The sequence below is a fragment of the Phalacrocorax aristotelis genome, chromosome 2 (genome assembly GCF_949628215.1).
Source record: "Phalacrocorax aristotelis chromosome 2, bGulAri2.1, whole genome shotgun sequence".
NCBI classification, from domain to species: Eukaryota; Metazoa; Chordata; class Aves; order Suliformes; family Phalacrocoracidae; genus Phalacrocorax; species Phalacrocorax aristotelis.
The window spans coordinates 44,623,714-44,650,739 of NC_134277.1; the positions used below are offsets into that span (position 1 = coordinate 44,623,714).

Consider the following 27,026-nt stretch of genomic DNA (forward strand, 5'->3'; position numbering starts at 1 on the left):
AGTTTTGTTGTTGTTGTTTTGGTTTATTTACCAATTCATAATAAAATGCCAATCTGAAACACTTGTGGCACAGCCAAAATGCAAGTCAGCCCATAAAACTCTCGATCGTTTGAAAGAATAAAAGGAGTGGTTTATATTTTGAAGGAAAGGTACTATGAGGGGAAGGTGGCTTATTTGCATTCACATCGATACTTGAAAGTAAAAGTGTTTTTGTATATTTAGAAACATTTGATTGACATTAGCTAGAGGGAAGTTTTCTTTTATAATCTGGCCACTTGATAGCGCTTTATGTGCAGTAGACAAATATGCAGGAGAGAAGCATGTTTAACTTGAGTAGTTTCTACAAAGCTTCGTAAGGTATCTGTTTGCTTATACTCACAGTTTACTTTAAGTAGTCCCATTATTTTAAATGCTGTGTTGACCAAAGTGAGGGAAGCTTTGCATGGTCAAACCTTCAGTGTGTGTTACCTCGTGCTGCTTTATTCCTTCATTTAAGATATTCACTAACTTTTTTATTTATTTAATAGTATTTTTGTTGATGCCTGTGTCTCCTTCCCACTAGCTTAGACTACAGGATTGTCAATAATTTGCAGAATTATTTGGATTTTAGTAGACTTTCATTACACCCCAACACACACCCCCCAGGGAATAAAACCAAAACAAAGCAAAATCCCATGAGCTCTTGTGCCATAACAGACTATCTGTTAGGTATTTCTGTTGTCTTTTATATTGGGAATTTTAATGACATTTTTTCATTGAGATTTATTTATTTTTTAAGGAAATCTTAAGCTTGTATTGTGTCCCGGAAAACCAGTCTTTGCTACAGTGAATTCAAATAGCTTATAGCCAACTACCCAGTCATAATTTGCTCATCCCTTTTCATAAATTAATGATCTCTCTCTCTTCTCCAGCATGAGTGCCCCCAGCTTAAGGGAAGAAAAAGCAGCTTTTCTAGGCAACTCTGTGGCCCTGTATTTGATACTCAACAGATATCTGGGGCAGTTGACATTGATTTTGAGTATCCTGAGAGCTGGTCTTGGACACGTCTTACTTCTTATTTTCTTCTTCTCTGTAGTTCATTCTACTTTCTCTTTTATTTTTCATACCTCCTACTGAAGTCACGGAATGGTTAGACTGACTATTACACTTCTAATGGATTAGTTGAGTACTGGAAAAGCCAGAGGATATTAGCCTTTTCACATTCAAATGTGTCATATACAATATATGTGGTTCTATGAATATTTAATTTGAGTGAAAGGCCTGCCTGAGTATGATTTCACTGAGTAAGAAATCGCTTTTCATTTCTGGACTTCCTGGATATCCAGTTTGCTTCCTTGCTTTTTAAGATGTTCATTGAACATTTTCAGCCAAACAGAAACCTTTGGTGAATCCTGATCCCAGTGACAAAACTCGTATTGGGTTTTTGTTTTCATTTTAAAAGAGAATTTTGTCTGTTCAATTTATTTGACATTTGCTTCCTCCTCCTGTATTCCCTCAGCTGGATCTTTAGGGGCTGTGTTGTCTGTAACATCCCTCAAGCAATCAGATATGTTGGCACTTAACAGATAATGAGAGTTCAGGTGTAATATTGAAAAAAAAAAAGTAAGCTATAATTTTCCCTATATTACTTAATTCCATAAGAAATGATGCTGAGCTTCAGATTGTTATGCTGGAAATTATAACTCCATGGTCAGAGAAAGCAAGCTGTTTTATTGTCAAGGGAACAGGAGCCTGTTCCCCAATCAGCAGCAAAACAATTTATGGGAGGAGTATTTGTTTCTCCAGCACAAAATAAAAACTGTTTGCAGGCTATTGTAGCTAATGACAGGATGGATAAATCATGCATCTGCAGAACTCCTGGTATACAATAGATACAACATTGGGGGAAAGAAATCATAGCTTTGATAAATCTCCTAATCCCACAGTGAGGTTTACAAAAGCATGCAGGTCCAGCCACAGGAGTTAGCTGTAGAGTGGTACATTGGGTAGTTTTGCAGGATTTATAGAATTCTTCCCAGTGGCCAAATTAATTTCATAACTGCATTGCATTTGATAAAGTAAGCATTCTGTGGATGCAAGAACACTTGTAATATGCATGTGATTCTGGAATCAACGCTTTGCCTACTGCAGCTGAGGAAAGATATCTGACTTTTTCTCTACTGGTACAATTGTAGAAGTTATGGTGTACCACAGACATATTTTGGTTGTTCATAAGCATCCCACTTCCCTGGTACGTGAGTCTGGATTGCACTCACTGGTTAATGTTGCAGACTTGCTTAAATTGTCAGCCAGCTGTTACTCTTGGGATTGTCTAAAAAAAGTTGTACATTGCAGATCTAGTGTGAGGGAAATCACTTTGTATCCAAGACAGTGGTTGATTTATTGTTCAGGGAGTAATTCAATATACATGTAGTAAACAGATACATCAGAAAAAACATTAAGATACTGCAGAACATAGTGAAACATACCTTTGGGTACTGTAAAAGCGGAAGGAATTCAAGTGTTAATGAAATAATTATTTTTCTCCCCGAACTATCAAAAAATAATGAGTTTCTCAAAAGAGGTTAGCTGTCTGTAGAAAGTCCCAATTTAGCAAAAGGTAAATGCTAAAATCAGTCATTAACCAGTAAAGCTCCTGAACTTGTGTTTCAGTCAGTGGTTCATATGTCCACACAAAAAGACAAGATGTAGGTAGAAGTGGTTTGTTGACTTGCAGACAAACTAGTACAAGAGTCCTTTGTCTCTGGGAATGTGATCCTAGGAAACGCACTTATCACATGTTAAAATTTTTTTCAATTTTTGCAGCAACCCTTCGTGTCCTGTATTTTACCAAGGGAATGCTGCAAGTCCCAAATACTGCTGTGTCGTTTGCAAAGAAAAACTTCAAGAGTGGTAACTGTCAGACATGAGAGAGGAATTCTTAGACCTTGTAAAAATACTGCTCTGGAGATCTGCCAAGATCGGAGACTTAATATGATATGTTTCGTATGTAATCAACAACTTTCCTTAAGATTAGCGTTCACAATTAGACTTTCTTATCTGGCATAAATTCCCCCCTTCAAGTTCTTTGCCTCTGTGACTTGCATGCTCTCCAGCTCCTGATGGAAGAACATCCTTTTCTCCAGTCACTCTGTTCAGATGACCTCTGTGTGCATTCATGGGAGTATTGGATTAAATGATTATTTCATATGGGTGACTTCTTTAGAAGTCAGAACTGTGCAGCACATGCAGGTCATCTGTGGCGGTGTCTTAACCAGTGCTATCTTGCCAGAATTTACTGGAAACACTCAGATCATGCTCATCTGGGGTTAACATAATGCATCAGTACTTTAAATTGTAACCTTGGTGTTGTAAAAAAGGCTGGAGTAAATTTAACAGATGCCAGTATGTTTTATTTTCAGAAAATAATGAATGACCTACCATTATAGGGTCATATTCAATGTCCTTCTGAGGTTGTTATGACTTAAATTTCTCACAATAGATTGACAAAATAATATTCTGAATAGAGGAAACTTTGACATTTTCCATGCCCTTACTCCTTTCAAAGTGAAGGAGGAGGGAGGAAGAGGGGACTTGGAGTCAAGATATTCACTGAGTTCAAAACTAAATTAAACTGGTTTAAACTAAACCAATAAGAATCCCATCTAACCACAAACCTTTTTATTCCAGTTTACTTTTTACAAATAACCTAACAAAGATATAGAAAAAAAATTATCCTTTGGAAAGTGTCCCTTCACTTTTCCTTCTGTGGAAGGAAGACATACAAATGAGCAGTCCAGGAGCATGAGCATCCCTATTCCCTACGGCTGCATACAACCAATGCAAGTTTCTCTTATGCGTGCAAAATTCCTTTTCTTATTCTGGAGAAACCAGTCCTGAAGCACAGGAGCATTTCTTGTGACTTTTACTTGGTCTTTGTACTGAGCTTGCCTGCTGAGATACTGGTCTTTTCGGGAGGTGCATGTCTGCGGAAGTTGACTGAAACCCAGCGGTCTCTTGCCTAGAGAACCATCAGGTAACAGCAACTTTTGAGTGCACCCAGGTCTTCCATGCAGGTCGCCAAGAGACTTTAAGGCTTTAATCTGAATTGTCACTGGCCTGTCTCGTTACTAATTCTTTGCCCCTTGGCACTGATGTGGGTGATAAGATAGCAGAAAACAAGGCTCGCCATGGCCTCTTCCTCAAACTATGAAGGCCTTCATTTTTCAGCTCCCCTGCTCACTCTCTGTAACTACAAGAGCAATGTTTCATACTTCGCCCAGGAAAAAAAATGCTCTTAGGATTCAAGTAACAGCTAAAAGTACAACATGAATTACAGTGTTGAGTCACTGGAAATGACAGCAATTCTAACCAGAAAAGTGTGAAAACCATCTATACTTTGTTTTCAAGGCATAACTCTGGGGAAAAACAACAATGAGCGGCAGACATTTTTTCTAGAATATATTCCTCAAGAGTTATTTAGATAATTTGGGGCCTATCCTAAAAAATCCCTCACCTTTGCATTCCTGTTGGGCCCTGGCTTGAAGTGATACAGCTGTGCTGGCTGTGTCCTTCGCCCTGTTTGCGGGAGCCTGCTGAGCACACATAGCCCACAGAGAGCATTCCTCTCCCACCTACCGGAAGGGGGCAGGTGGGCTGCACACCCTGGGTTTTGGCATACAGTGGGCTAGCGCTCGGTGCTCTTGGATCCACTGGATGAGCTATAGCCTTACATGTATGCCGAGATATGAAATATAGCCTCATCATTTCTCTGCGGTTTCAGTGGAATGCATTTCTCTTAGTTTATCCTGTTTTTCTAGGTACAGCGTATTGAGTTTCAATCCCATGTCTGGAAAAACAATGTTTCTCTTAAATTTGGTCATGTGTCTGAAATTTTTTCATAAAGGTTATGAGACAAACTTGATAAACTTGAAATCTGCAGTGGCCAAGTATTAAGAGCTCAGTTCTTACTGGAACAGATGGAATCTGGTTCTAGACTGTAAAAGGTCTGCAAGCTGTAGTGAAAGACTATGTTGGGAAAGGTAGCAACACAAAATTCCTCTTTCCTGCTATTAAAAATAATATAAAAAAATCTGCAATATCTTCTATGTTTAGTTTTCTTAACAATCCAAAAAGAAAAAACTACCCTTACTCTTCAATTTCACAATTACAACAATCTTTGAGGTGTCTCAGGTGGATTTTGTGATTAACTAACTTCAGATTTGGTTTGCCAGTTTCATATTTTCTCTGAGCAAGAAAACAAATGCATCATTTTAGCTCGTGCAATAATGTTCCTGGGCAGCTATTTTCATTTCTGACTTTTCCAGGTTATAGGAAAACTTTGATTTCTATGGGAACGGTAGTATTTTGTAAAGCATCCAAACTTTTAAGAGCATAGGACTGTGCTTTGCATCATGGTCTGATCCAAGTACAGGCATATAGAGTTTCTGCAAGCAGTATCTCCAGAATGGCAGTTTCCCTGCTTGGCCTTTCCCAACTCCTGTAATCATTTTGACATCCAAAATAAGGGATATCAACCTCCCTTGAAGGGATAGGGGAATGAGGGTGGACACCCTTTCAAACACAATGCCTTTCACAAAAAAAAAACCAACCCATAAGATGCAGCCAAAGACAGAACCATTCTGTAATCAAAATCCAAGGGATTGGAGAGAGCTCAAATTGTGTGGGCTAAGAAAATGACATCATAGCTCTGTGGAGTTGCTTTTAAAATATGAGGTAGTGGGAGGCTGAATTCATATGTTATTTACACCTCTTTAATCCCACTTTTTTTTTTTTTAAGTCAGTGCAAGTGGAGAGGTAAATAACATAGAGCAAAATATTTGAGCCTCTCTCTTCTTTTGGAGTGCCAAAGCCAGTAATAATCACAGCATTTTGGAATAGTTGACAGAAGGGTGTCTGATAGATGTAGTTAGTCTTGCATTTGACATGATGTAGAATTTCAGAATTAGCACATACTTTTCCCTGTTAGTTTTCTGCATGATGACATGGTATTGCAAGGAGTGGAGAGCATGGGTGTGATTACATGAGGACTAAGTCTACATCAGAACTGTTTATGTTGCATAATACCCTAGTCAAATGGTGTGCTTTATTCACAAATAGGAAGGAGTGGCTGCTAGTTCCTGCATCTACTATAAACTTCTCTAAAAGTTGGAAATGTTGCACCAGTCAAAAATTTTGCCACCATTTAACATTTGCACACTGCTTTGAAGATAAAAAGTGCTCCATAAATATTATGTTTTCTACAGTTAGACTTCACACATCAGCTATTAAAAGAACTAAGAACTGAAAGCAGTTAAGCTCAAGAAATAGTAATAATACTAGCAGTACTTTGCAGTTCACTCATGCTTATGTCCAAAAATGTTCAAAACATTTACAAGCATGAGGAAAAGGTTAGCCTATAAGTTTTAAAATAAGATTATCCATACTTACAAGCCAGAGAAATTAAGGCACAGAAAAAAGGATCGTATTTTAAAATATGCTTTGGCATTTAAGTTTTACCGATCTCAACTTTAGATTGTATCAGACCTTAGGGTATAAAAGTACTGGAGTGACTTATTCAAGGAAAAGAAGACTCTCCCCGAGCTTTGTAATATTTGTTGTTTCTGGCAAAACATAGCAAGGAGGGCAACAGTTCTTTTTTGTTGTAATCTGAAAATTTTCTGCAGACGTTTTCTGAGAAAAGCTGATCAGGTTGTCCCAACAGCGGCAGCAGTGGTCTAACATGGATAACCTAAGGAGAGAAATAAGACAGGGTTATGGGGAGAGGTGATACCTTGTATTGGAGTAATCAATAGAGTTAGGGGGAAATAGATGCACTTTCAGATCCTGAATAAAAGCTTGTGTGCCACAAGACCTGTCAGTTTGTGGTGGGTTGACCTTTGCTGGCTGCCAGGCACCCAGATGCTCTTTCACTCCCCTTCCTCAACAAAACAGGAGCAGAAAATAAGATGGAAAAGGTTGTGGGTCAAGATAGAGACAGGGAGATCACTTAGCAATTACCGTCACAGGAAAAAACAGACTCAACTTGGGGAAAATTAATTTATTGCCAGTTAAAATAAGTTTGGATGGTGAGAAGCAAGGGCAAATTAAGACAACACCTTCCCCCCATGCCTTTTTCCCAGGCTCAGCTTCACTCCTCCATTCCTGACCCTGTGCCCGCTCCCCACCCCTGCTAGCACAGGGGGATGGGGAATAACAGCTCCTCTATCCTGCTCCTCAAGCAGGGGAAAATCTGCTCCAGCGTGTGCTACAGTTCCTTCAGGACATATCCATGTCCTTCAGAATGGGATTTTCCATGGATCCTGTCCCAGAATACCTGCTCCAGGCAGGCTCTCCAGGGGCTGCAGGGGAGCCTCCTCACCCTCCTCCTGCTCTCTCCTGGGTCCTCACAGTGATCTTGCTCATTTTTTTCCTCACTCCCAGGCAGTGTTTTGTCCTTTCTTAAATATGTTTTCCCAGAGGCTCCACCATTTTGGCTGAGGCGCTCAGCTGCGCCCTGTGATGGCTTGGTTGGAGCTGGCTGGAACCACCTGTGTCTGGCATGGGGCAGCTCTGGCCTCTCCTCACAGAGGCTGCCCTGCACCCCACACTGCCAGCACCTGGGCACCTGCCCCCAGTGCACCATTTTCCCCTCCCAGCTGCAACAGTTGACCCAGGGTCTTTTCCACAGGCACCCCTACCCTGAGCTGGGAAGGCTGCAGAGACGTGCAGAATTTTGTTGCACAGAGGGCACCTTGAATTCAACACGACAACTTTTGGGGTCCCTGATCTCACGTCTTAGCTCCCCAACCACACTAGGCTGGAAAGATGCAAGGTGACCAGGCTGTCTGGGGCTTGGTGGCTGGTGGTGCAGATGTGTCTTCTCTTGGCTGACAACCTGAATAGCTTCAAGATTTCAAAGGCAATTATCCTGGGAGTGTCTTCACGTATTGACTTTTGGTTTGTTTTTTTTTCTGGAGGTAAGCCAGCAGAAAGAGACAAGCTTTTATCAGGTCAGAAATAGCAGCCCCCGTACAAAGCCGTTCAGAGCAGAGGGCTCTCCTTGCACGGACCTCCGTCCCACGGCTGCCTGGCCACCCTGAGTGGGAGCAGGGTACATGGGGGGGTCTTGCTTCCCACCTCGGCATCCCAAGTGACCCGTATGGATGGGTAGGACACCCAGCATATCCCTGATGGTTTGAATGGCTCACCATTTCTCATGTGTCCCCTGTGAGGTGGGAGCTGGGTGGAGGAGAAGCAGGGCAGAGGGGCTCATCTCAGTGCCTGGATTTAGTACCAGGGCTGAACCGTGCCTCCAGCACAGCAGCAGATGTGGGAAGGTGTTTTGTGTAGCACAGAAGCGCAAAACAAAACTCATACAACGGGCAGAAGGTTGGTCCGCGTCTGAGGCAGGCTGTTTAAAAAAGGGGCTTATTTTTGCTCCTGTTCTCTAATACAGCAACAGGTACTGTGCACGTCTTTATAGCGCTAATAGCACATCTCTCCTTACTTTAGTGGAGTTCGCTGCCTTAGTGAAAATAATCAGTTAACAATTATCACAGCCGACAATACATCTTCACATCCCATCAGCCACAGATATTTTCCACTGGTCCATACAATGCAGACCCACCAGAAAGAATAGGAAGGAGCGAAGCTATTGTTAGGATACAGCAGCTCAATATTCACAGATTATTCGGCCAGGGATGAACTCCTTAGGAGGAGTTAATAAGCAGCCACGCTTGAATACCTGATGTTTATAAAGGGGAGAAATGTACATGGAGCAGTACATTATGGCTAAAAACGTACTTGATCTGTCCAAAACAAAACCTAGCCTTCATTTCTCATGTAGAAGCAAGTCTACGAGGGCCCAGAAAGAGAGATTTGTCTTTGAGGAGTGATCTGAAAGATAAGTAATATGTCAAAGGAAAGAAAATGCAGTTTCTGCTCCTCGGGGAAAGAGGGTAAAAGGGGAAGGGAAAAAAAAAGAAAAAAACCACATTAAAACCCTTCACTTTTTTCCTAGCTGTAGCCATAGCCTCTTTCCTTTGATTTGTCATGATTTAAATTCATACAAAAAGATTTATTTCAAATAAGCCCCTTTAACTGTAGGGGCAGATTTTTTTTTTTTCCCTAAAGCCTTTTGTAAGAACAAAGTAACCACTTGTCACACACAGTGACTAATGAGAGTTTAGTGTGGGTTTTAGTGTTCATTCAAACGCTTTGTGTTCAGTTAGTCGTAAGTTAAATCTTTAGAAATCACACCGCAGGAATCCTTCGCTTAGAGGTGGGGGCGGGAGGCAAATCTGTCGAGATATTGAGAACTGGTGAGCGGAAACTGCTCTTTTCAGGCTTCCTAATCGGCGGCGCAGGAAATAAACACATGCAGGAAGTCGTTTGGCCTTTTCTTGAACTTAAAGTTTATACAGCAATTGATAACCGAGGCAAACGTTGTGTACTTAAACTTCTGAAAATTAAATGAAATAAAGAGGGCGTGTCCAGCCAATGCCAGTGTGGCCTATAGTTTCTACAACCAGCTCATCTAAATGCAGTATTAAAAATCGGAAAGATTATACATGGTATATATTTTTATAGCTAGAATGTGTCCTGGAAACCTTTTTGCAGGTCTTCTTTCCATCCCCTTTTCCTTCCATTTCACTAACCTTCTCCCAGTGAAACTGAGCTGAAGCATTGAAATGAAACTGAAAGTCATGTTTACGAAGCTGTTTTCTCTGCTTCTGCATCAGGCTCTGCTCTTTCATCCTTTCCCTGACCTTCTCATTTATCTTGTAAGCACTTTGGGGTAAAGAAGGTCTTGGACCATGTGAAGCACCTTGTTTGATGGTGGCCCATATTGATATTTGGTTAATGCTACATATATTGTGTATAAAAGTTGTCTTTGAAAGGAGGGTAAAAATAAATGAAGCGCCATTCTTGAATATAGCTTTTGAAATTGATAGCATCAATTTACTAACAGAGACATTTATAAGCATTTCTAAGGAATACTACTTTTGTGTGTTTTTATTTCTCAAGCTTTCACTGTATTACTAAGGTCACTGTGAATTTAATGCTTTAAAAAAACAGTTTCAGGTTTATAATAATTACAATTAGTTGATGCAAATTTGCATGGAATATTGAGAGCACCTTTGCCAATAAAGAGAAAGTAAGCAAACCCCAAATGCAGAACAGAATATGGAGGAAAAAAGTACATTTGCATGTCTTTGAAGACCAACCTAAACAACTGCTAAAAATGCATCCACTTCTAATGCATCCTCTACTCTTTTTGAAAATGGATTCCTTTCCTGTCCTAATAAACCACCCCTATCAGTGCAAGCATTTATTAGGAATATTTTTTAGAAAACGAGAACTAGAAGCAGAAAACTGCAGTTAAAATAAAGTAACATGAGAAAGCCAGAAAGAAAGTGAATTATAAATCCACAGTCTTGGTTACTTTCAGATGAAGTTATTGAATTAACTTTAAAAAAATTAAAGATTTTGTTTGCGTGTTTTTTTTTTATTCTTCTATTCTTCTGCATTTTAAATAATTGAAAAATGTCCTGAAGTTTCATAGTCTGTTTAGAAGGTCACACATTTGAAATGTCAGGGTGCCTTTGTGACGGCTTGGCCTTACCTAGCCACGAGATGGGATTTCGAGACTCCAAGAAATATATCTAAACATCGGCTCCAGACTGCCATTTACTGTAAAAGGGACACAGCTGATCAGGAGCTCAATGAATGTCAATATTTAGTTCATTATAATAAATAAATATGGAACTTTCAACTATTAATCTTTCAGGATTGCACCCTCTAATCGTTTTCAGAACATCCCCTTATCTCTATCACTTACCCATTGACCGTTTGATTTACATCCCAGCCTGAAGTCTAACAGTCATCAGTCTTTCTTTTGGGCATTACAGCGATGTAGCTGTTTCACTGGTATCTTTGAAGGAATCAATTTCTTGCTTTTTCCAGTTCCTTACAGGAAATGTGCAAGTTTGTCTTAGACTGTGCGGCAGTATGTTTATGCACAACGATGATATGTAGCTGCATTGTTTGTATTCTACCCTAAAAGCTATTTTTACGTTGCATTTCTTTCTTTTTTGATAGTCCAGCTCCACAGTGAGAACATACCAAAACAGTAAATCGAGAGTGACCATGAGCCCTGGCTTTAGCTCCCAGTGGAATAGCAGCCAACCTGCTTGGAATACATACACCTTTCCAAGAGCAAGCTTGCACTACCAGTCTCATGCTAGCTACACCTACTGTGCTGGACATCCTGCTGTAAGTAATTATAACCTTTTCTGCAGTTACCTGAATGACCTGTATGATCCCCTGGGAGGTGGAGGCTCTCATGGGCTGACAGTTCAACACACTTTGCCAGCCCAGTTTGTGCCCCACGGCAGTCAGGACAGCTCATGCATACTAACCGTAACTCTAGAAAATATTAGAATGAGTCTAAGATGTAAGCAAATATGAAAGTTTCATGGCTCTGGAGAAATAAGTGTATTTTTGTACATTTAGCAATCCTTCCCCTCGCATGGAATTACTGTCGTGTGTGCTTGGGTTTCAGTGTCAGGGATGTGGGCTGGAAAGCAGTATTATTGGTGGCTTCTTTTCTGTTTCTAGTAAACCTGTTAGGTGAATGAATTATTCTTTCTATTTCAGAGATTTTAAATTTTATGGATGAGTCAGTGAAGGAGGGCATCTCTCCTCATCATTAGATTTGTTAATACTCACTACTTTATCATTAATGTGATCAGTAGTGAACATGCCGTCTTGTTGCTAAGCAAAGACTACTGGTCTTCTGTAATTTGCATGAACTGGTGGCCAAAAAAAGGGGGAAGGGGGGCTCACTGTTGTGTGTTTTAATCTGACAACCATGAAAGGGTCACTACTGCAGGCTGATGATGGTTTTGTCATATTGCTGTAGCAGACTGCTTATAGCAGAGCCCTTTCATTCTTTTAGTTTCTGATTTTGAAAGACTCTGAGGGAGTTAACTGGGGAAGACCTCATTAGTGTAAGCAATCTTCCTTTTTTCCCACTCTACAGTTTATTGTTTTAATGTTTGGATTTGAACTGAGCTTTGGATATTGTTAGAGCTTCTTAAACATCCTGTCATGTGTATGTCATGACATTTTGCCACCCTATAGTGAATTCCAGTAGGAAAATAGGGGGAAGTGCAGCTTTTACTACAGAGGGGAAATTGTGCTATGCAGTCTTACTGCAAGATCTTTGTGATTTGATTTAGATCTGATATCTTACCTGCCGACAGACTTTTGGCCAGAAGTTTGGGTTAGGAATTGTCTCAAGCATTAACATGGTAATTGAAATATAGGAGGGGAATAAATTTGTAAAATCTTGTCTCTTTTCTGATGTGGTGAGATCTCAGAATGAATTAAACATCTCTCTGGATTCTGCTGTTTGCTCAATTCCATTATGGTGTCATTGAAAATGATAAAAACTGTTGTGAAGGAAAAAAGGTATTTGGCATCAGGAGGGCACAGGCATTTTCCTTGTTTAGAATGATGGCTCAAAAAAAGTCCCTGTACAGCTTAATTTAACTTAAACTGTGGATATTCAAGTCATTAACTGCTCCTTAACTTTGATCATTTAGAATAAACACTACCCTGTCTGTGAGTCAAGCTTTGACTCTGCTAAGCAAAAGAGCATACACGAAGAATGTTATACTTTCCTCGAAGATGGTTTAAAAATGGAGATGTCTTTGTATCCGTAAGAATTAAAATGCCAGTCAAGGCAAATGAGTCTTTTTTAGGCTAATTCCACAGTTCCTTTTTCCTTTGTTTAGACTAAAGCTGATGGTACCTCAAGTTGATTTGCTTTACCCCTACAATATTTGTTTTCGTTGAGTACCTTAATATGTAGTTGTTGGAAATGATACTTCAACCTGGAAGTTGATTTATCTGATTGCTGGTAAGTAGAAATTTCAGAATAGCCAGAGTTGCATAAACCTTTATGCAGATGAGGATTGCCAAAACCAAGTAGGTAAGTTCAAGATAAATAACTAAACTGTTTGATTAGTCCTGCCCTCAGTGTCCCGGGTTCACCTGTTTAGAAAACTTGGCACATTTCTTGGCCCCTGCACAACTGAGGAGCTCTGCTGTGGTGCTACTCAGCAGATAACTGGATTGATTTCCTAGGCTGGTGGTAGGAAGCTGTAACAGGTTAGCTGCCATTGCAGTGCCTACCACTGTGATCACATACTTTTTCCATACTTTCCCTACTTCTGCATGCTCTGAGGGTGAGGCTGTAAGCAGGACCTGGGCAGGGCACTCCAGCAAACTCAGCTCCTCCCTCCTGCAGCGTCACATGAGGGTCAAGTTTTCCCAGAGAAACCAATGCCTTAATATTTGCTTGAATATCTGTTGCAGTATATATGATGAAGTTAGAATTAGTCTGGTTCCTGTTTCTAACTTAGATTTGTTTAATCTGGGCTCAAACCAACACTTTTATGGCAAATGACAACAGAAAAAGCTGGGTGCGGAGGAGCTCCTTTATTATTGACTCTTCCCAGTGTAACATGTTCAACTGGATATCTACTATACTTCACAGGATTTTATTTGCCCTTATCTGACACAGGTTCGCCAGAACAAGCTGTAGGCTTTATTGCTGTATGAAGCTGTTTCTGCAAAACATCCCACATGGAATATGTCTAAAGATCATTGTCATTTCTTGACGCTTTGGAGGCAAACAAACTTACGAGTGCTTTGCAAGTTCAAGGCAGACAAATGTCAGGGAGTTGGATCTGGCCCTGAAGTACTTAAAGATATTAGCCCCTGGAGAGAGAGCCAAGAGAAAAGCTTTGGATTTCTCTACTGTTTGGAGAAGAGCTGAGTGAGACAAAAAAAAAATCATGTTAATTGGGCCAAACATAAGAAAAATAAATCCTCTAATTTATTTTTTTCTAAATGAAAGAAAATTATCATACAAAGTGCAATGTTAAGAGACCCTGATGACTGTCATTGGTCTTGAGAAATATGTCTGAGCCAAAGGTGGTGTTTTTATTTTCTTTTATCTGAGAGCACACTCAGCATCTCTCTTCCATAGTGCGCAATTGTTGATTAAAAGCACCCTAGGAAAGAAAAGACCAGGAAGTTTCTTTAAACAGAGTAATTTTTCAGCTCTTGGAGTTATCTATGGGAAAAAAAGACGGCATATCATCACAGTCAACAGTGCAATGCAGTTTTTGAACGAACGAGAAGATGCTAACCTCTAGCTATACTGGGATACCCTGTAGGATCTGTGCATGCTAATATGAATTATAATGTGGTAGGTAGATATTAGGGGATAGAAATTCCCCTGGCATTCATATGCAGAGGCTTGCAGCCAGAGAAATACAGCATGCATGTTCAGAATAGGAGGAGACACCTAGCCATCGAACATGCTTTTCTCTTGAACTTTCTTCACACAAGGAAGGAAAAAAGGAAGATAAAAAATAGTCAAAGTAATTCTGATTATCCCCACTGGGCAAGATAGTCCTTTGAACACTACTACCTGTGCTTTTTCCAGTGTCTCAAAGACTCACTTAATTTCCCTTTCTCCACAGTTTGCTGGAAGGACGATAGCATTTCAGCATATATCTTAGGGAATCTCATCCAATGAATTAACTCTAACAAATGACTACTTAGATTGTGCTGTAATTTTAAAGAAGTACATGTGTAAAGTGCGCAAACAAAACACAGATCTCATCTGCTTTTGACTATTTCCTTTGAAATTGTGAGGGATTCTCTTACATCTTTCTTGAATATTCATGTAGCGGTCACAGATATCTGCCACGCTCACATAGAAGTCAGTCCTTACTTATGAAGGAATTTGTCAATGTGATATTCTTTGATGAAGCACACAGTACTGCTGCAGACTGAGTTACCCTGCAGCGTTGAAACCTTAGTTGTAGGCCCAAGGGATGAAGAATTTAGTTGCATGTATTAATTTCTTCATGTGCATACATCTCCATAGCATATGTGATGTCTTTGCATTCCTTAACTAGATATGCAACTCAGCATATGTAAGACTTTCTGCTGGAATCTATTCTGCACTTCAACGGGATTTGGTCATGCTCCACTAGATCACTGACAGCCTTCAAAGCATGATTGGTTAAATTTGTAAAGTTATTATTTGGAGCTCTACAGCTAATGTTTACAAGCTGTTACATCTGAGATGTCGCACGTGGATCAGACAGTCGGTTTGCTTAGCAGTACTTCTGTCCCCATTCCAACAGTCGGTCCCCAGACTTCTTTCGCTAACTTCTGTAAATGTGTGATTGCTTCTGAAATTATGCTGGTAGTAGAAATGTGCAAAGCAGAATTTTAAAAAAAGTGATGAAAGTGATGCAGAGCTCTGTCAGACGCTACTGGCCTTCTTTCACTCACTTCCCTGAGCCCTAGTAGGATCTCAAATCTTTAATCTGAGGAATCTTAAGACCCAGTAGAAGGAGCTGTAGCTCCCTTTACACTTTCTTGCTGACAATCATTGGACAGAAAAGAAGCAAGGCTGTCACTGTAGGCAACACTAATGGAAGGTCCTACTCACTGTCAGCATGACTATGCAGAGTCCATCGGAAAAATTTCCAGTGGCAGGTAGGTAACCCTCATTGCTGATGACAGAACTGCAGGACTGCAATATTGCACAGCTGTAATGCTTTATGTAAACTGACTGTTTTGATCATTACCACAGAAATTGGATTAACATCTGTACTGAGCTCTCAGTGATTGACTTTTTTAACAACTTATTTTGTGTACATTTATAAAATTAGAAAACCTGCCATTTTTATGTGATTAGGTAATACAGTGCTTAGGGACCACCTGGGAATGTGAGATGCAATTATTAATTTCTATGTATACATATATATACATAATGGCTGATTTATTAGTTTGTGTATATATATTTATGTACACAGATCAAGCTTTTTGGCTAAAATCCTTGCAGAATGACACAGAAAGGCTCTCAATGCAAGGCTGGTCTTGGGTGTCAATCTGTAGTCTTCTGATAGGATCATGTCATCTGAAGCATAAACCTAGTTAGGGAACACATTCTTGTAAGCGTAATATCCTGCTCAAAATTGGTTCTATAGCACGGAAATAAGACTGACAGAACCAATATACCGATACATGCCCAATTCTTAAGATAGACCATAAATGATGAGACCATACACTATAATGCAAAGATAATGTTTTAAGAAGCAACTTTCCTGAAATCAAGGGAGTGTTCAATCCATACAGCGTGGGTGTCCTATTCAAAATAGGCCTTTATTTCTCTAGAAATATAAGTAGAACAGATTAACACTCCAATTTATTATTTTTTATACCAAGATCTTCCCAGTGAGTAATTCTGTTGTACCTCTTATTAGAGAATAAGACAGTGCTAAGAGTTAAAAGCTTATGCGGTATAATACTGTCCTCTATCATCACTAATTTCCAAGATATCTGTTTAAACAGAAGCTGTCACTTTCTGATCTGACTTAGGCCTCCTGCCTGATTCATTTTGTAATGTCACGAACAGTGGATTGTGGATTCATGAAATAGAGCTGGTCTGATTAGAGACGAAGAAACTTCCTTTTACACATGCACATCCTTATAATCAGCAACGAGGGGAAAGGAAATAAATAGTACAGTAGGCATGAATTGGAAATGTCTCTCTAAGAACCTCTCAATTTCACTTGAAGTTCTGAAATCTTGGTTTTCTCTGTCCTTAGTGTTAACCCTTTCTTACCTTCAAGGCCCTTTCATGTGAGATTGATCCCTACCATCCTGCAGCCAGTATTTCTTTAGTGCTACTGGCCATTGTCATTATAATAGCCACAAGTAAAACAAAAATGGAAATGGGTCCAAAGAATCGTACACTGTTGAAGGACCATTGAGCAAAACGTCTGCTACATGACTCTTTGGTCACGGTCTTACAGTATATAAAGTGTAAGGGATGTATTTTGATCCTCTAAAGATGGTGATCACTTTACAGAGCGCTGTCATAGCCCCAGCTTCAGAAGCCCATTAGTTAATTTGGGAAAAGCTCAAGTGTGGGCTGGAGAAAGGCGGAAAAGAGAGTTCCCAACCAGGAAGACAAAAAAGGATTTATTACCAGAAGCTATCTTTTGTAATTGCTGATATGTTCCTTATGAAATACTGCAAGAATAAGTGAGGGAGCAAATGAAGGAGGCAGTCATTAAAGTGAGAATGAAAAGGATGACATCTCTGTTGCTGGGTGTCAGCTGTGGTATAAGAGAAAAACTGTGTTGGGTAGGAGGAAGTAAATGAAAAATTGTGGAGAAAGGAATATTTTTAATTGACAAGATGTTGTAGCTATCAGGTGCAATGAGTAGCTTAGTGATCAAGTGCAAGTCCATGTCAGCTAACTGCTGACATAAATTATTTATTCTGTTTATCTATTACCTCCATCTACAGGAACAGAGCCTCAAAAACATGAACTTATTAGGCTGCAAACGTAAAACACATTTTAACTGTGGCTCAGCTTCTTTGGGGAAGAGAGGGTGGAAATTTCAAACCCCCAAACAAATATGTCTCTTAATTAACTTTTCTCACCATCTGTGCTTACTTATAGCTGAGGCAAGCGGTACCAGTGACTTGTGAGATTGCTTTCAATGCTGCCTCTTTAGGCCAGCTTTTCAAAGCAGCATTCACATGCATTTAATTCCGATCAGATCAGCTTATCAGCTCAGTTCATTGTAGCGCTTTCATAATCATTTGTGTGTGACAGCCCATTAAAACTTGGCCAAGCCTTTAAATAAAAAAAATCACAAAATCCACGAATGTGTTTTACATTCAGCCTTTGAGGTATCCAGTGTATTTGTTTTGTGTGTTAACCTTTGAAACTGAACTTCTGTGAAGTGTTATAAGGAAAAGTCACCGGTAATATATAACTTTAGCCAAAGTAATTTACTGTATTTTACCTCAAAGAGAAGTTTTATTTAAAAATATATATATGATGCTGTGATAATTCTGTTAAATGCTGTATATGGCTCTGCTTGGCTCCTGCGAAGGTACAATGCTGCAGGTGCAGCCTGCCAGACCCGGGAGGGCTAATGTGGAGTGTGTGAAAGGCCACTGCCCATGGGTGATTCAGGTTGACCAAATGCGGTTTTCCTTTCTGGAGGACTTTTGGTAGATGGCAATTACAGTTTGAAGTTGATTGCCCTGGTCAGAAATGGCAGGGCCTCTCAGAGTGGAGAGCACTGATAACACAAAAAGTTTCAACTGACTTGCAACAAGTATTTTTCAAAAAGTCTGGGGAAATGGAGAAGTTCCACCTAAATTTGAGTTTGGAGACGTTTGGTTTCAGAATTCTGGTCTTTATGTGTGAATTAATGTTATTTTTTTCTTGTATTCACTACTCATTTACGCATCACATATATTATGTCTTGTTATTCTTTCTCAACAGATTAATTGCAGAATATTGTGGATTGATATTTGTTAATGTACCCAGCTTTTATTTTAAGAGAAAAAAAATATCAAATTTTCCAGAAAAAACACAGATCAAATTATTTTTTTCTGAACTATTAATATTAATAAGGTTGGAAAAAATCCTCTGTATCTAACTCTTGTGCACTTATTTTCAATAAGAAAGATTTATTTGTGAAAAATATAATTGAAATCTTTGAAATGATGAAAAAATACATGCAGATATACATCCACAGTATTGGTAAAATAGGTACTGCTGAAAAGTTTCTCACAACCCTCTAGTACTAATGAGGTTTAGTACTAATGAGTACTAATTTGAGATGGGAACTTTCTGTTTACAAACAGACTCTACAGGAATTTTCTTGCTGATTCTACGTTTTTATTCTTGTGTACTGAAGTGGCAGATACATGCAGAAAGAAGGTATTTTTGAATAGACTTGAAAAATACAAACCAGATGCTGCCTTTTTTCTTTCCCTAAATTTAGACTGTAAAATGGACTTGTAGGAGTCAGTAAATACAGATCTCAGTAAATGTCTATAATTTACAGCTACAGATATATATCTACCTATACATATCTCTACATGTATTTGTGTCTGCTTTCGTGTGTGTGTGTGTCTATATATATGTACATATGTCCTTCTAATGTTTATTTTGGGTTTAATTTAGCAAATAGGAGGTCTGTGGTTCTAATTTAGCTTCTCCATCTCATTTTCAGTGAGCCAGACAGGTTGTCTTTAGGATTTGTTAGTAAAGATGATGAGTTCCTCCAGGCTCCAGAGAAAATCCTGGTATTAGCGCTTGAGAGTAGATGTTACAAACTGCCAACCTGTCACATGTTTTGGAGACACCTGACACTTTTTTTAAAAGGCTATTTCAAAAGGCCAGCAACTGTGTTGCTTTCATTTCAAATAATTAACATGCTCAGGAGATTTCCTTGTTGTATTGCAGCCGCCAATGGTGAAGAGTTGTCGTAGTTTAGCCCCAGTCAGCAACTAAGCACCATGCAGCCACTCGCTCACTTCCCCCTGTGGGATGGGGGAGAGAATTGGAAGGGTAAAAGTGAGAAAAATCCTCATGGGTCGTGATAAAGGCAGTTTAGCAGGTAAAGCAAAAGCTGCGTGCATAAGCAAAGAAAAACAAGGAATTTATTTACTACTTTCCATGGGCAGGCAGGTGTTCAGCCATCTCCAGGAAAGCAGGGCTCCATCACATGTAACAGATGTAACAGATAACAGATAACAGAAGACAAACACCATCACTCCAAACATCCCCCCCTTCCTTCTTCTTCCCCCAGCTTTATATGCTGAGCATGATGTCAAATGATATGGAATATCCATCCCTTTGGCCAGTTTGGATCAGCTGTCCCAGCTGTGTCCCCTCCCAGCTTCTTGTGCACCTGACAGAACATGGGAAGCCGAGAAAGTCCTTGTCTAGTGTAAGCACTACTTAGCAACAACTAAAACATCTCCACATTATCAACACCGTTCTAGCACAAACCCAAAACATAGCCCCATGCTAGCATTTTTGATAGAAAATCAACTCTATCAAAGCCAAAACCAGGACAAGAGTTTTGGACCAGTCTGAACAAATACTGTTTCAAATAATTTTGCTGATGGAGCCTTCATCTTCTCACTTAATTTTAATTGGGGGTATTGGTTTAATATCAACCCACCCAATTTAGTGAAGGCAAAGGGGATGAAAATTTTCTTTTGCGCTACGTCCTTGCCTTGAAGTTTTATTTATACCAGTCTTGCAAAAGGGATGATATTCAACAGCACTGTCAACAGTGACTTCTCTTTATAAACGGACCTGGAAGAAATGAATGTCTGTGGGAAATACTGATTTCTCAAAATTGAAATGGTCATTTGATGAAATTTCAGGTTTTTTACCCTTAACAAATTTCAAATGTTGTTGCTTTACTGGAAACCCAGATGCTGGCCAGAGATCATTTGTCCCTTGCTGTTTTCTGGCATATGTTCTACCAGCAGTTTAGATACTTTGTTGACAGCACATGATCTAAAAAAAGAACAAAACCCTAGAGTTCCTTGCATGGCCAAGGTTAATCTGTAAGCAATCTGAATTTTGATCTTTATCACCTCTGTTGAAATGTTTGCTGTTGCTTTTATTAGCTGGTTTTCTTTAAAAGAAACACCTTCTGAGATAATGGGATCTGTGTGTCTGTCTTGGGCCTGTTTTCCAGTCAATTCTCTACTTTTGGCCAGTTTCAAGATGAAGGTTACTGTGGGAGGACTTACTCTATGTTGGAGAGACTGGAAGCATTGTGTGGAAGGTGTTTCCACAGGACACATGAAGGAGGGAACTGGAGTTTTTGAGAAGGGAAAATAGAAATCCACAAGAAACCAGGCTTTTTTTTTTTTTCCTGCTACTCAGGGAACAACTCATCACAGTGCTCTTTTGACTTTTTCCTGGATAAGGACTCTATTGACCTAACAACTGTACCAACATACTCTAAAAGAAGGTCCCTGTCCCAAAGCATGTAACTAAGTGGGGACAGAAAGTAGGAAGAGAAGCAGGAGCAGTGAGAGAAGGGATCCTACCCAAGGTCATACAACTGTTGAAAGAAAAGAATGGCAGTAGGCTTTGGTTTTCTTTAATTCCCAGGCTCTGCAGAGGGACCTGGACAGGCTGGATCAATGGGCCAAGGCCAATTGTATGAGGTTTAACAAGGCCAAGTGCTGGCTCCTGCACTTTGGTCACAACAACCCCATGCAATGCTACAGGCTTGGGGAAGAGTGGCTGGAGAGCTGCCCAGCAGAGAAGGACCTGGGGGTGCTGGCTGACAGCTGGCTGAACATGAGCCAGCAGTGTGCTCAGGTCGCCAAGAAGGCCAACAGCATCCTGGCTTGTATCAGGACTAGTGTGGCCAGCAGGAGTAGGGAAGTGATTGTGCCCCTGCACTCGGCACTGGTGAGGCAGCACCTTGAGTACTACATTCAGTTTTGGGCCCCTCAGTACAAGAGGGACATCAAGTGGCTGGAGCGTGTCCAGAGAAGGGCAACAAAGATGATGAAGGGTCTGGAGTGCAAGTCTTATGAGGAGAGGTTGAGGGAACTGGGGTTCTTTAGCCTGGAGAAGACAAGGCTGAGGGGAGACCTTATCACTCTCTGCAGCTACCTGAAAGGAGGTTGTAGCGAGGTGGGTGTTGGTCTCTTCTCCCAAGTTACTACTGATAGAACAAGAGGAAAGGGCTTCAAGCTACATCAGGGAAGGTTTAGACTGGATATTAGGAATAATTTCTTTCCCGAAAGAGTGATCGGGCATTGGAACAGGCAGCCCAGAGAGGTGGTGGAGTCACCATCCCTGGAGGTATTTAAAAGACGTGTAGACATGGCACTTCAGGGCATGGTTTAGGAAGCATGGTGGCATTGGGTTGACGGTGGACTTGATGATGCTAAAGGTCTTTTCCGACCTTAATGATTCTATGATTCTATGGTCTGTCAAACCAGGCAGTTTTTCTGTATTTTTCCAAGTGTATAACTAGACAGTGTTTAATTTTGTTCTAAAACCTGTAACTATAAGGTGGTGGAGGTGTTTCCTGAAGACCAAAACTTGTAGCTGAAAGCAGGTATGGTTAGTTATGTCTTTGCTTTTAATCAGTGTCTCTCTTCTGTGCTGTATCGGGTTCTCATTGAGGATGTTAAATACTGACATTTGTGCTTTTGGGAAAAAGGGACATGCTTCCTGCAAGGGCATCTCCCCCCAAGGCATCACTCCTTTGTTTTTATTTTATTTGGGGGCTGTCAGTATTTTAGTATAGTTTTTCCATGGTGTTCCTCTTCATAGCTGCAAATGGACTGCCTGGATTTTGCCAAATAGGCTACCTTTAGGTTCCACAAGGAGCAGATTTTTTTCCATTTCGTCCATTCATCTGCAACTCCCTATCTTCCTTGGGTATACAGGCAGCTTCCATGCAAGAGGAAAAAATTTGAAAGGGCCTGTAAATATCGCAAAGGTCTTCACAGAGATCCTCTACAGTATTTTCACCTTTTGCACTTTTTTCTCATCTTTTTAAGCACTAGCCCTTTGGCATGGTCAGATGCTAGGAATCTCCTGGCAGCAAAGGCAAATGCTCTGTTGAGGCTCTGTCCTTCTGCCCTGGTGACCTTTGTTGGATGTCTGCCAGCATGGCTGTGATGAAACCAGAGCTGCTGCAGATCTCTCTGCCAAGCACTTGCAGTCAGTAAGAGCAAAACTCAGCCTTCATGTTCAGTGTGGTCATAAACTCTCTACAGTTGGATTCAATGATCTCAAACGTATTTTCCAACCTAAATGATTCTGTGATTCTATGAAACAGTGTGAAGGTTGTCAGGAGACCTAGGCTGTGGTCTGTTCCAGCATATTTACTTCTGCTCTATGCTAGGTTCTACTACTGCATCCCAGTGTGGTAACGGAAAAATCATGCAGCTTTATTTGTTCCCCATCTTACTTTATTTCTTCATTTGTATCAGGTAAATGAGAAATTTTGTCCACAAACACTTAGATGGTGCAGCTCTTTTTTTTTTTTTTTATTTTTTTGTATTTTCAATGATTTTTTGTAAAAGTAGGCTCTTTTAAACTTTTAGAAATCACCATCAGAAGCTGCACTAGCAGAAATCCTTATATTGTATACAGCTGCTTCAAACGTCGGATTGAGTTGTTTTCCTACCAAACCATAAAGCCATTTTCTTTTTAAATCTTTCTTTCCATTTGGCCGCTACTTAATGTCTTTTGTCTGCTTAAGGAGGACAGGTGCAATTATTCACCTCTGAGTCCTGGGAAAGAAATTGTAATTCAGCTTGGTCTTTTAGAAAGGAATGTAATTCACTGCCCCAAATACAGTACATTATGCAGGTCAAACAGAATTGTGAAAGCTGTAGCATCATCAAGGAGAGCATACGACGAACAATGCTTGGTACCAAATCAGGCTGTTTATCTTAATACTTTACCTGGGAGTAGAAAAGTAAAAGAATTAATTATAGATTGAAGCTTCATAGAATTGTCTTTTCAGTCTTTTAAGGACAAAATCTCTTGGCACTGCTTCGTGAGGAGAGTGTGAGGGTTCTCTGACTGTTTCATTGGGATGTAGATTTTAAAGCGGTAGATCGTCACTATTTAGATCATTTAATCTGTTGCGGGGTTTTTTTTTTTGTTTTTTTTTTTTTTTTACCGTGATGAAAATGGGGAACAAGACTTCAAAAATGTAGCACAGAATTTGTTCCTGAAGAAAGTTCTCATCCTTCCCTTGAAGAGCAACCACGCCCACCACTGAGTGAAGATACTCTGACTACATAGGGGTTTCAGCCCAGAATGAATATATTTAACAGATGTTTAATAGATTAATGATGTACGAGATCTATTTACAGAACAAAATTCTGCACTGGATAAACTAACAGAGTTTCTAGCTGTGGTCACTTACAACTGCAGAGCAGCTGCATCCCAGCATACTTGTTGCTTGAGAATTACATAAAATCAACAGATTTAGTTTAAAGATATTCAGTTCAAGTTTCTCCCCTTAGGGGCAAGTAAGTCAGGCTACTGTTTGTGTGTATCGTGGCTAAGTCTTTTCATTGCAGTCCCTATTTTCACTTGCTGGTAAGTTTATGACACTTGCAACTTTCTGGGAGAAACCCATCAGGTTTGTTCTAATCCTAAAGGCAAGTTGCCACAGAATTTTGAATAACATCCTTTTTGCTGCTTCGTATTCAAAGAAGTCAGATGCACATTTCCCACCTTTGTTGAAAAAAAATAATTTAATCATCAAATCTTTTCCTCCCCCTAAAAGCAAGACAATGATTTATAGACTACATACCAGTTTTCTCAGGCAGTTAAACATTCATGCTTTTCTTCCCCCACCTACACATGATCAATTAATTCGGGAGTGGAGAAATAAACTTGATGCTTTCCAGTAGAGGGTGTCTGAAGCAGATCTTTGGTCATTTCAATTTTCTGAAATGCAAAATGGAGTAATTTTGTGATTCTCTGCCGTGGCTTTTTTTGTCCTCTTTTCTTGCATCAAAGGAGTTAATCTGAGGTTAAAAGTGCAATAGAAAGAGGACAGAGCATTCAATTTGTTGTTCTTACAGTCAGGTATCATACAATAGGCAAACTGAATATGGAAACTATATCTGCTATGGTAAGATGTATAATTCCCTTCAGAGAAAATACAGACTGATGTATAGATCTAAAAAATGCTCAGAGTCTGGGAATAAACAGCTGTGCTGCTGTTCCAGGACTGAGTGTACCACATGACAGGCACTTTGTTCCTCTTGAAATGTTAGTGAAGTAGAAAAAGAAATCACATAGCATTAATAGAAGAAAGCCAAGCATGTTAGCGCTTTTGTGAAGGCTAAGTTGCATGGCTTCATGAATAACTTGTTTTTAAAGGACAGCCAGCATGGAAATCTTGTCAACTGACTAAAAAGAAATTAATTGATTTGAAAGACTACATCTAATTTTGGTATTTTACTCTAAGATGTTCTGTGTGAACAAACCCTTTTGCTAGTCTTTAGGGGTGTTTGCGTTGGTGGTAGTCTCTCTGGGTAGAGTAACTTGCATGATTACAAATATTTTTCCTTATTTTTTTAAAAAAAGGGGGCGAGGGGGACAGGAAAGATTTTTTTCCCTCTGAAAAAGGAATGGTAAATCCACACAGAAGGAAAAGTGCCAATTAAATTACATTTTTGGGGAAACAGTTAAACTATCTCTAAACAACATGTCAAATATAAAGAAGGAGGAAAAAAACCCACATATAATATCTTTCAGCAAAAATGAACTTAGATGGTTACCTGTAACATTCTTAAAGAATTTTGTTTTCACCGTATTTAAGTTAGTCCTAAGAAACCCAACACGCTACCCCTCACCCCCCAAAAAACCCCAAAAATCCAGACCCAACCAAGATGTCATTCCCACTCAAGGACTGCTTTTTAAACTGACCTTATACCTTTTAAAAAGTCATATGTCTGGAGGAATAAAACCATCTAATTTCCTATTCCCAAATGTGACCGCCATTTCACCCAAAGTGAAAACACTTCATTTTGATTTAAACTAAAGTGAATCAAATGTAATTCAAAAGCAGATGTAAATAAGGCTAGTGATCATGAAGGGTTGACTTGCTGGTCCAAACAGGGAACTGGAGGAGAAACTTGGGAGTCATCCTGCGCAAATTATATAGCTGTAATGAGAAGCCTTTTTCTTGCTTTGCACAATATGTGAGTTTTGTGAGGAAGGGGAGGTTTCTTCAACAAACTGCTTACTACAATGATGTCCGGTGATGGCTATGGTATCAGCAGATACACAGCTGCATCTGAGACTCCTTGCTCATATATTGGACATTTATAATGCAGGTTCCAGTATGAGGAGGTGATGGTGCGTATCACTATGCAGGATGTCTCCCGCAGATATTTGATTTTTGTTTTTCCCTCTAAAAAACTCCCAGAGCATACACTTGCTCTTTCTGTGTAGAGAATACAGTCGGCCAAGCTCTTAGATGACCAGAGGTGATGAAGTCCCATTGGCCTCAACCAAGACATTCCTGTTTGTATTTGTTGATGGTCTGATGAGCAAAAGTAGCCAAATGGTGTGTTTGAATCTGATGTGGACTTCTTTGTCACGAACTTAAGTGTGTATTACCTGTTGCATCAATATACTGAAACAAGCCTGCTTTCTGTGGTTCTAAAAAATGCAAATTTGTTCTCTGAGTTTTGCCCTGACCATGTTGCTTTAATCACACATATATGATCTTTTGTTCTGTCCCCTTCTGGCTTTTCTTGAGATCATGGGAGAAGCGAAAATACCTTTTTCACATGAGGCAAAGAAGGTTGGTAGTTTTGTTTTGTTTTGTTTTGTTTTTCCCACTATTTTCTTTCCTATGTTTTATTCTTTCACAAGTGAGGTGAATCCCCTACCTACCTGTGGGGATTTTAAGAAAATAATCTTTTAATGTGGAAGTGTTTATGTTCTCATTAAGGGGTGAACATAACATTGATTTCCTCTACCCTCACCCAAAATCTAATTGCAAACTGCAGTGGCTGGAGATAAGTCTGCACACCAGGTTTAATGGTGTTTTACTAGTTTAATTAGGCTTTGGGTTTAAGGTGTTGCATGAGAAGAAAAGGGCTTCTCAATAGTTGGATTAAAAAGGCAGGGAGAAACAACAGCCATAAGGGCACTTTCCCATGTACTTGAGCATGATTAAATGTAGCAGGGGGTTCTTCCTTCACTGAGTAAATTACCTTTGTCCCACGTGTATATTGATATAAACTTTAAACATTTGGCTTTACAATGTATCTCAGGCTGCTTCTCTTGCTGCTCAGGGTCAAGAGAGAAATTCATGAACGCTGACAGGAAATCTCTTTCTAAGTATAAGGAATAGGTGTCCAGTTTCTCAGATAAACAGAAGATTAAAATTGTCAAATTCTTTGTGTGTTTACTTTTAAACAACACACATGGCAAATGAAGGAGCCTTTTCACCAGATGTATATTAGTAATTCAGATGCCACATCGTCTCTCTAGTGTCATACATACAAAATCCCTTGAAAAATCTGCCTCCCTGTACAGATTGTTTCAGCCTGGTACGGTGATTCAGGGAAGTGTTGGTTTAGGTTATTTGTTACTATTTTAG

General features: G+C 39.7%; 1 protein-coding gene across 6 annotated transcripts in view; it reads left to right on the forward strand.

The window, feature by feature from the left end:
- The window catches only part of RBMS3 (RNA binding motif single stranded interacting protein 3), a 728,945-nt gene that overhangs the window by 208,773 nt on the left and 493,146 nt on the right, over nt 1–27,026 (forward strand). For 5 of the 6 annotated variants that reach the window (XM_075083285.1, XM_075083286.1, XM_075083287.1 and 2 more), the window contains one exon: nt 11,083–11,256. The exons of the other annotated variant lie outside the window; for it this stretch is intronic. In XM_075083285.1, coding sequence (XP_074939386.1) covers nt 11,083–11,256 — 174 coding nt within the window. The remainder of the gene's footprint in view (nt 1–11,082; nt 11,257–27,026) is intronic. 6 annotated transcript variants of the gene reach the window in all.